At 41.0% G+C, this 10655-nt stretch overlaps 1 protein-coding gene across 1 annotated transcript; it reads right to left on the bottom strand.

The window, feature by feature from the left end:
* Positions 1-3403: 3403 nt before the first annotated feature.
* LOC131249283 (GATA transcription factor 2-like) lies at positions 3404-7247 on the bottom strand. Its single transcript, XM_058249929.1, has 2 exons — positions 7005-7247; positions 3404-4229 (listed from the first exon to the last, which is right to left on the bottom strand). The coding sequence occupies exons 1-2, from the start codon at positions 7119-7121 to the stop codon at positions 3579-3581; spliced, it is 768 nt and encodes a 255-aa protein (XP_058105912.1). The 5' UTR covers positions 7122-7247; the 3' UTR covers positions 3404-3578.
* Positions 7248-10655: the final 3408 nt, after the last annotated feature.

Raw genomic sequence — 10655 nt, 5'->3', positions numbered from 1 at the left:
TTCTAGAACATCAGTACCATTGAAAAAGTAGACCACACCAACTTGATTACCTGTCACAGAAATCAGGCAAGACAGTTTCCTTTATTTGTGATCAAAGTACAATCTATGGTTTGACTCAACATTTACTCCTGGCCCACCTAGTGCGTGTCTCGATCTGATTTTCGAAGGAAAAAAAAAAGATCTTCGTGGTGGGCCATATCGTTTTCATGGCACTGATTTCTAAATAGTTGGTACATTGGCCTGAAAGATGGTGGAGTACCACAAGTTTTGGTGTAGTTGCATGTACGTGATGAGTTTTCCAAGGAAACGATACAATGGAGCCGTGTCTATCATAATATGATATGATGGAACCACTTTCACCGTCCACGTGGAATAATATTCAGTGGATCAGGTCCGTCCATCTTGTTTTTCTTGATATTTAATGGATCATAAAACTAATCTAATAATAGAAAATATCTCATATTTCCTTTCTAAATTACAACAGTTAACTTTACCATCTACGACGGTCTAAGTCGACAGCCAACCATCAGCATTTTAAGTGAAATTATTTTGACTTATTTATAACTATAGACCATCCAACTGATTATAAATTTTTTAACGGACAAGATCTACTTTTGACAATCTCAATGGACGCTGATAGGGTGTGTCTAACAAATTGTAATAGCAGCGTATCTATCATATTATTTTCAGATGATGCCATTTCCTATTTTTGGTAAACTCAGGGAAAAGATGCAACGTGCGCAGGAATCTAAGGAGAAGTTTCATCTGAAACGTTTAATGTGAAGTTTCAAATTTAACGCTTTCCTTCCGGCCAAATTTTCACTTGAATAGAATATCTGAGCCACGGAAATTGTGGGTCCCACTGTATTGATTGTATTTGGATAAAAAAATAATGAATACTTTCCAGAAGTACTATATTTAAGAGAGAGAGAGAGAGAGAGAGAGAGAGAGAGAGAGAGGCCATTGTTACAACTCAGCATTATTTCAATAGCCCAACTAGAAATCACATTTTTGGTTAATAAAATATAATTTTTTAGTTAATATGTATTTTTAACGGATCAGATTGATATTTTATTTATACATTTATTCAAAAGAAGCTGTTGTACAGAAAAGTTCAAATACGATGCTGTATGTGAACATTTCTCGTAAGATGTGTCGGGTATAAGGTTTAATGGCACTTCCGAGGGTGTACGTAAAAAGTGCACTCGCCCCACAGGAATAAGGCATAAAGGACATATCTGAAGGATCAGAGCCGCTCGTCGTGTGACCCCAGAGTTTTAGATTCTATATATAAAAATCCAATCGTTATGATTGTAAGGTGAAAATACCAATAAAAATTAAATGAACGGTTCAGAGAAATTAATCAGCTGTTCAAATCATGTATGCGTGTGTGGCCGACTTGATGATCGTACTTGATTTTAGAATCATGCACTCTAGAATCTAGATGGATAGGATCTCCTGAAGATCCACTGAGGTACTGCAGGTCTGAATGGTTCCCACGTGAGAGGCAAGGGTACTCGCGGGAGGGTGCAAATGTGCAATTATCATTTCCGTCGGTGCGTCCTCCAAGCGCGCATGATTCTTGAAACGCAGGCACGTAGAAATGGAACTCTGGGCACGGGTGATTCTTGAAACTCAGGCACGTAGAAATGGTGCACGTGGCATATATTCATTGAAATTAGCCAGACTAAATCGTGTAACCCAGTACTTAAGTTACAATTCAAAAATCAGATTTGTTGAAGCAATTCTATCCTCTGATCCGTAGACACTTGTTTTATGAAACCAGACTACATTTTACATTTTTAACCATTCAATAAATTTTTTGGTAACATAATAATTAGATAACTAAATAAGGGTAAAATCTAATTCATTAACAGAGCTGGGCATGGGACCACTTGCCTCGGTAAACTCGACTCGTCCACTTTGTTTAGATCCGACTCGATTCGAACTAAGCGGGTGAGTTGATCTGAATTAAGCTGGCTTCGTCTAATCCAAATTCAAACTAAGTTGAGTTCGAATAACCAAATAACTCGATTTGAAATCCAACTTGCCATTGACTTGACTCGATCTGAAACTTGACTCATGTGTGTGTGCACGCGCACATGTGTGTATATATATATAAACTTAGATATAACATTTTAGATCAGATCTTAGATGCAGTGTAGCTGATGGGGAGGCTGCAATTATGGCAAGTGAATCTACGTTTGAATTGTGATTTCAGCCAATACATACCCGTTGCACTTACCCAACTCGACTCAACTCAGTACTTGTGATCGAGTTGGACTTGGTTTGGATTAGTCCAGATCAGACCTGAACTTGGATCGGGTCAGATATGCTAAACTCAGTAATGAATTAGGTCAGGCCTATTTCAAAACTGGATTGAGTTGGGTTGGTCCAACTCAACTCGATGCCCAGCTCTATTCATTCCACATCTAAATTGTTACCCCATAATTTCAATGATTTAGTAATGTATAATTGCTTGTGTATGATCCATCATGCTATACCATAGTATCAAAGTATTTCTCATTTGCAAAAGGCACTGATCGGATAGAAACGGTAGTAGGAAGAATATGGCATCCACACTTCCCTAGGTAATCAACGATGAGCATTCAATTCCCACCAAATCCGCATGGAATTTCAATCAACATAAGGGGGTGTTTGGCGCATGGGTTTAAATGGGATTAGGTGGGAGTGGGTTTTAAGATCCCATGGATCATTGCAATGTCCTGTTTGGTATGGGTTATGAAGTCCCTTCTTGGAATCAGCACACGGGCAAAGGTTTACTTTAGGTTTCGTGTGTTAGTGGTCGGTGCTACGTGGACCCCACTATGATGTATGCGTTTTATCCATGCCGTCCATCCATTTTGAAATATAATTTTAGGGCTCACTCCCAAAAATGAGGTGGATATAAATTTCAAGTGGACCACACCATGGGAAAACAGTAGTGATTGAATTACACCATAAAAGCCTCCTAGGGCCAACAGTGCGGTCCACTTGAGATTTGGTTCAAACTCATTTTTTGGGCTCATACCATAAAATGACATGGAAGAATGGGTGGACGGCATGGATGAAACACATACATTATGGTGGGGCACATACATTATGGTGGGGCCCACGGAGCACCGACCGGTAGTGGCAAAATGAGTAGCCAATCGGTTTCCAAACATGAAGTGGGATGGCCTCAAGCCATGGGATTAGAAGATAATCTGACAATCCCTGACACACTGTAATCATTACATTTTGGTAATTCATCTCACTTAAACCCATTTAATCCCATGCTCCAAACACCCCCAAATAGATTGGCACATCGGGTCTTTCATTTTGATGATGACCTTTAGGTCCCATAATTTGGACGGTTTATTTTGTGTTAAGGTATAGATATGTGACGTGTACAATTTCTAAGTATCAAATAACTCTCTTAGAAGATAATTAACCACTTAATATTTGAAAACTTACATATAACCCCATCATGTAGATTAAAATATAATAACAATAAATAAAGGAAGGAAAAAAAAAAAAAAAGCTAAGACAATTACTATTTTACCCTATCTTTTCTTTTTTCTACATGATTTACATTATTACATTGACATTCTCATTTCCATGACTTTCTTATGAGAATTGGAGTGCTTGTAGCTGACAAAAGTAGGACTCTTAGCGGGTCTGTATTCGGGCAACAGTCTACCCGACTTGAACCTCACTCCACAGGCATTGCACAATGTCTTCGGACCCAAAGGCCCTGCCCGCCATTGTGGGGTCCTCTGTGACATGCAATGAGTGCACCTCCTTCCTTGCCCGAGGCTGCTACCCGAGCTACCATCCGAGCTGATACCCGAACTGATACCCGTATTCTCTTCCTCTCCTTCTACTTTCTTCTTGTTGGGGACAAGCAGCTCGCTCTCTGCCAGCCAGTACGCTTGGTGGAGTAAAGGCGGGTCTGAGGGGATCATACGGAGGGGGTGGCCACGCACGTGACTGTGGGCCCCACCACTAAAAGGGGTTGTTGGGGCCGTTGCTGTGGTGGGCCTCCTCCTCTTTGTTCTGGCCTTGGCAGGGATGACTAGACGGTGGAGAGTGGAGGAGGGGCATTTTGGGGATTTGGGTTTTGTTGGGGGAGGTGGGGGTGTTTGGTTGGGGATTGGGATTGGAATGCATTGGGAAATGGGGTTCGCAGTGCTGGAGAAGCAGTCCTCTAGGAAGAGAGAGAGCCATTCAAGGCCCACGTCGTTTTCCTGCGCAGAAACAGTAGATTAGGTTGTAATTTTTTTAAAAAGAACCCGCACAATAAAAAACGTGGGTGGACCCTACTTTCTGGTGATCCGTACCGTTGATGGGATGGGACGTATCACTGATAGCCTGATGCAATCATTTTGGCCGTTGGAATAAACATGCACGGACAGATTTTTCCGACGAAACTAATTTGATACTAATGATTAGAAATAAAAAATATCCAACGGTCTTATTTCCGCAATCAGAGGCTAGGATTCTTCAACCAATCTCGTCTGTTTGTTTGAGTTAATATATGCCACGTGTACAATCTCTAAGCGCATGCGTATCACGCGTCATAAACAGCCTGAGCATCTTACAAATTACAGCCCCTCTTTTCGAAAGCGCGCTAGCGTTGCTCACGCTAGGAATCGCAGGTTTACTTTTGAAAATCGAGAGCCACGTGGGTGCAACTTTAATAAGATCCGACCCGTCCATCAGGTACACTGACACATCTTAACCATTAAACCCAAAAATCATGATAATACAGAACACAGGTAGGTCACAGCATAGGAACGGTTGGGATGGAAAGCACACCATTAGTTTTATGTAGGGCCCGCTGGGGTGTTTATCTACCATCCAATCCACAAATCAGCGTTCCCAAACCGGGGTGTACCATACCACGTGAATTCGAAGTTTTTAAGCAATTTTTTGGGGGTGGTCCACCTTCATGTTGAATCAGCCTGATTTTTCGCATCAAGACTAAACGAGCTGTGTTGTACTAGATGGACGGCATGGATTTAATCCATGCTGGGTCTTTCGCCGACGTTAGAGAGAGTAACTCCGGTGCGTACCAAGCGCGAGGTACGCAAGGGTTTTCCAATCTTTTCAAGGGTGGAGATCTCTCGGGCTTGATCCATTGTTCTGGGGCCCACTGGAAATGGGCAGTTTGACTAGACCATCCATGGACGTATAGGATGATGGGGCCCACTGGAAATGGGCAGTTTGACTAGACCATCCATGGACGTATAGGATGATGGGGCCCACTGGAAGAAACATCAGCATCAGTGAGCTGATACACCTATTGGACAATCCCGTCCATGTGATCTGTCGCCCTCATAGGCACCAGATGGATGGACCAGATTGACACATCACCCCACACATGTACTCTATTTGGTTTCACCAGTCTCCACCATAGCATCTCCCCACACAGCATGAGGAATTGCATGATCACAGAAAGGTGGGCCCCAAATTTCAAAGCAGCCATCAAATAAAAGAACCACCGTTGCGTACGGTGCACAACATTGTACCTGAATATCGTAAAGACATCACTCCACAGAACGTACTGTAGGTTAACAAATCATTTGAGACCGTCCGTCTTGTTTTCCTAACCGTGGATTAGACGTGGTTCAAAGTACATATACACTGACTGATCCTGATCATCCGATCGGTGGCCTTCAAAGCAACGGTAGGAAACAAAACTGGTTCGGTCAGACGTTCCGTACGAGAAAGTGGAAAGGTGTGATTTACGAAACATAATGCATCCGTGATAGGGCCCACTCACTAGACGGACAGCATCTATTGATAAATCACTTTGCCACGTGTATGGTAGAGAGATGGCACTACCGTACCGTCCTCCACCGTACGTAAACGGCTCATCTCGATAATAATTCAAACAGTAACGCACGCCAATGTAATCCAGCGAAGGAAAGAAGAAGATACTCAGGCGACTCTTCAACCGTACACGTGGCACCCTTGCACCGCAATCCAGACCGTCAAAAATCCTGACCAAACTGTTGGATGAAATATGGCCGAAAATTTACACCGACAAGACAACAACAATAACGATCTGAGTTTTCCCTACGGATCTGAACCATTCGGTATTTTACTTTAACCATCCATTTGATAGCCGCTAAAAATTGGATGGTTAGGATTGCTTAACAAGAATGATTTTAGCCATATGCTCCATCCACAATGGGACACACAATCTCGATAGCCTGGATGGCTGTATAATAGTGCCATATGGGAGACAGATAAGCCACCACCATTTTCAAAATGGTGCTCAACTAACACAGGACTCTATCCTTGAAAAGAAAATCTACAAAGAATCCTATTATAAAATTTCAGAACAAAATCTCACAAGGCCCAAAGATAAAAGGCCTAAAAATATATCAGACTCAAAAATTTATTTTTTTGAAAAAAAACACACAAGAAAAATACTAAAAAAAAAAATTAAAATAAAGAAAATATTCTACACCCATATTTTGACTTGCATGCACCCAGTTTTTCTACTTGGGTGTGTACCATTTCAGTTCCCAGAAATGGAAAATGAGTTGCATTCAAACTCAAATCGGATAGTGTAAATAGTAATGAAAGAGTATATACATATAACGAAAAAAAGGTTTAAAAAATACACAATAAAAATTTAGAAAATTACTAAAATAAAAATACAAGTATTTCTAAGTTATTTCATGTGGGTTTCTATATTTTTATGTTACAAAATATATAAGGCCTCAAAAAAATTTAAATACTCAAAATAACCCCAAGAAAGAAAATACTCAAAACTAAAACCCCTACAAAAGAAAGACAAAAAATCTTTAAAGAAAATAAGCTAAAAAAGTTCAAAAAAATGGAAAATGCTAAAATAAAATAAAAACCCAAAAATAAGAAAAGATAATGCAATCAATAAAAATCTTAAAACCCACCAAACAATCCCCAAAAAAGAAAAAAAAAAAAGAAAAAGAAAAAGAAAAAAAAACCAAAAAAGCAAAGAAGAAAAAAATAAAACTTGAAAGACTCACCTTATTCTCACCAGGGAAGAACTCATCAAGCTTAGAACTGGCCTGAGAAATAACCGGCTCCGGCGGGTAGTCAGACGGCAAGCCGCCTGAAACCGATACATTCCGGCAGAAATCCATTCGTGTGTTAAAACAAAGAAACTAAGCTTACACTATAAGAAGAAATCTCTCTCTCTCTCTCTCTCTCTCTCTCTCTCTCTCATGTTCGCATTTCTGTCGGCAGACATACCAACGACGCTGGAAAACAAAAACCATGTCTCTCTCTCCAGGGACTAGTAAAGTACTCCTCCGGACTATTGAAAATGGAGTTATTTGATACTCTGGCAACATATCACGCTTGATACGCAGGCACATTGTATACGTGGCATATATCAGCTATAACTAAAATTAGATTGTTTGAACAATCCTAACCTCTGATTTCTGCACTTTTGTTTGTTGAAAATAGGGCTATCCGTCTCTTCTCATTCTCTACCGTCCAATCAATGTCCATTGACCTGATCGTCTCATGATCAAGTAACATTAATTGATAATTTTCAGATTTTAAAATTTGAATTATTTGTATGCAGCAGCGTATTCATTTTAAAATTAATTTCTAAGTGCCTGCGTATCAACCATGGCACTCTTCCAGAGTATCACAACTTTTCTCAACGAAAAGACGTACTGCTTGAGAGTACACTCTCCAAGGATCTGCCCTCGGTTGAGAAATGCAAGGTGTTCACAAGAGAGTATACACCTCCACTTTCCACATGTGTGGATGTTGCACGTTAATGTGATCGAAGCCGTTCATCATGCAGACGCACTCGAGAATGTGGCTTACAGTACATCTACTGGGAAATGTGTTTATGTCGAGTGTGGACAGTTTATCAATTTCTACAATCCATTCCTTTTCTTTTAACACGTTCGAACTTATGGTATGGTCAGATTCGGCTAAAAGTTTTTACGATGATTGTATTACATGATGTGATTCCTATGATGAGTGGCTCAGATTTCACACGTGTGCCACGTTTGTACCTTTTCGCTCGGGTGTATTTGGCATTCCACCCGTCGGTTGCATGAACCATTTGGGCGGCTAATCTCCATTTCAAGGTGGGTGGCAGTGAAAAAGCCGGCCGGGAAAGATCCTAGCCATCCATTTAATAGACATAGTTCGATCCATCGGCCAATAATGTTTTACCAGCGGTGGGGTCCACATGATTGTTCAAAGTATGAAAATTTTCATCACGGTCTCCAAAATAGTGATTGATGGATGAAAGAAAGGTGGGCCATTTGGACACACAAGACCATGAGGACCAAACTTGTGGGTGGTCTTGCGTACTACCTGATCTTTTTCTTTTTCTTTTTGTCTTTTTATTACTATTTTATTTTCTCTATTTTTAAACTTTCTGAGAGAAATAAGGGGTGGGCCTGATTTTGAGGGCCAGTATTGAATCCTGCATTTAAAGGCTCCCACCCTCTCTTTTCTTCCTGTGGGCCCAAGACATAACCGTTACAGCTGTCTTGCCTCATTTTCCAAAAGATATGATAAGATAATAGAAGGGAAAAGGGTTGTGGATTCGCTACTGACAGGTTGAGTAGCGAGAGTCGGTACTGAGGTGACGTCATCATATTTTGTGGCCCCCACCATGATGTATGTGTTATATCCACACCCTCCATCCACTTGGAGAGATCATTTTAGGATATGATAAAAATAATGAGTCAGATCCAAAGAGCTCGAGTGTTCACATAAAACAGTGGAGATTAAACTCCTACCATTAAAAACTTGTAGGGGCCATGGTAGTTTTCGATCAAGCTGATATTTGTGTTTTACCTTCGTTCTTGTTTTTGTTAACTTATGAATAGGTTGGATCTCAAATAAATATCATGGTGGACCCTTGGAAGTTTTCAACGGTAGGCATCACTCTCCCCATTGTTTTCTGTGGTGGGGTCCACTCGAGTTTTGCATCTGCCTCATTCTTTGGATCGTTCTGTAAAATTATCTCTCCAAATGGATGGACGGTATGGATATGACACATACAGCACGGTGGGGCTCACAGAACACGGTGACATCACTTCGGTAGCCATTCTAGCTACTCAACCTGTCGGTAGCTAATCCGCGTCCAGGGAGTTTTTAGATACTCTGGCAGACTATGACTAAGGGTGTACACTAACCGAGCCAGCTCCGTTAGCTCGCTCAACTTGATGGGAAATAGCTCGATTCGAGAGCCGAGTTGAGCTGATTTTTTGAGCTCAAAAATGAGTTCGAGCCAAGTCCAAGTAGCCCAGCTCGACTTGACTCGAATCGAATCCAGCTCAAATCAAACTCGGATCGAACCAATTTGGTGACTCAATTACTTTGCCATTGATGTTGCTCACCAACAGTTTGGTAAAACGACTCAACGAAATGTGGCTGGTGGCAAGCAAGGTATGTACATTAAACAAATACCTTTTCTCTCTTTTCTTTTTTTTTTTTTTTTTTTTTTTTTTTTTTTTTGTTTTTGTTTTTATGTTGCTTAGAAAGTGTTTGATAAAACACTTGTAAAACTATTGTCTCTGTTTGTAAAACAGTGGGATTTTGAAGTTGCAGTTCAGGTGTTTGTGGAAATGTCTCTATGGCGAACTCAGATGGATCTTAGCTCGAACTCTGCCCGAGCTGGCCTGAGCTGCTGATCGAACCGAGCCGAGCCGAGTTCGACTTGAGGTCAGCCAATGTTCGAGCCGAGTCGAGCTGAGGCCAGCTTGACTCGATGTACACCCCTAACTATGATGCTTATACTCGATCATTTTTCAAATTGTACGCATGAAATGTATTAACTCAAGTTAAATTGACTTAAATCATGAAAACAACTATCTCCAAAGTCATGGTCCCAGAATCAGATTGGCTGAAGAATCCTGAGCATTCATTGACACTTCGTTATTGAAATGGGGCCATTAGATTTTATTTTATTTTTCTTTTTTAACCGTCCAATAAATGGCCACCAATCCAATGGTGGGATAATTTTTGGTTCTTGAAGTAAGTTGTTTCCAAGTAATATCTACGGGCCTGCGTATACGTAACGGATTGGACATTACTCGGCTTGTCCCAAGCTCTGAGGGGCCCACAGTGATGTATGGGTTTATCCACACCGTCCATCCATTTTGCCAGGGCGTGGATTGGGTCCCACTACGACCTAGCTAGAGATGGACGGTCATGTTAGGGGCTAAGTGGGTCTACGTGATGTATATGTTTTATCTATGCCCTGTCTAGTTTCACATATCATTTTATGGCATGGGTGATAAAAAGAGCCCATCCAAGGCTCAAGTGTGCAACACCACATGAAGTATTGGGGATTTGAAGCTTACCCTTGAAAACTTCCCGAGGCCACATAAGTTTTGAATCAACTTGATATTTATGTTCCCTCCATACATGTCCATGTCACCTTACGAATAGGTTGGATGGCAAATAAACATCACGTTGGTCCTTAGGAAGTTTTCGGTGGTAAGAGTTCAATCGCACCGGTTTCATATGGTATGGTCCAATTAAGCCCTCGATGGGCCTTAAGACAACTCCATGTTTGTGGCTATGATCCACCTCCTGTAGGTACTGGAATTTGCATTCATATTGATCGTTCGGCGATGCCAACACTGAATCACAAAATCGCGCTTGAAAATGTGGGATCTAGTGACGAGGAGATCGAA

Source organism: Magnolia sinica, chromosome 6, assembly GCF_029962835.1.
Source record: "Magnolia sinica isolate HGM2019 chromosome 6, MsV1, whole genome shotgun sequence".
Taxonomy (NCBI): Eukaryota; Viridiplantae; Streptophyta; class Magnoliopsida; order Magnoliales; family Magnoliaceae; genus Magnolia; species Magnolia sinica.
The sequence above is the reverse complement of the archived record's forward strand: the minus strand, read 5'-3'. Positions and strand labels throughout refer to the sequence as shown.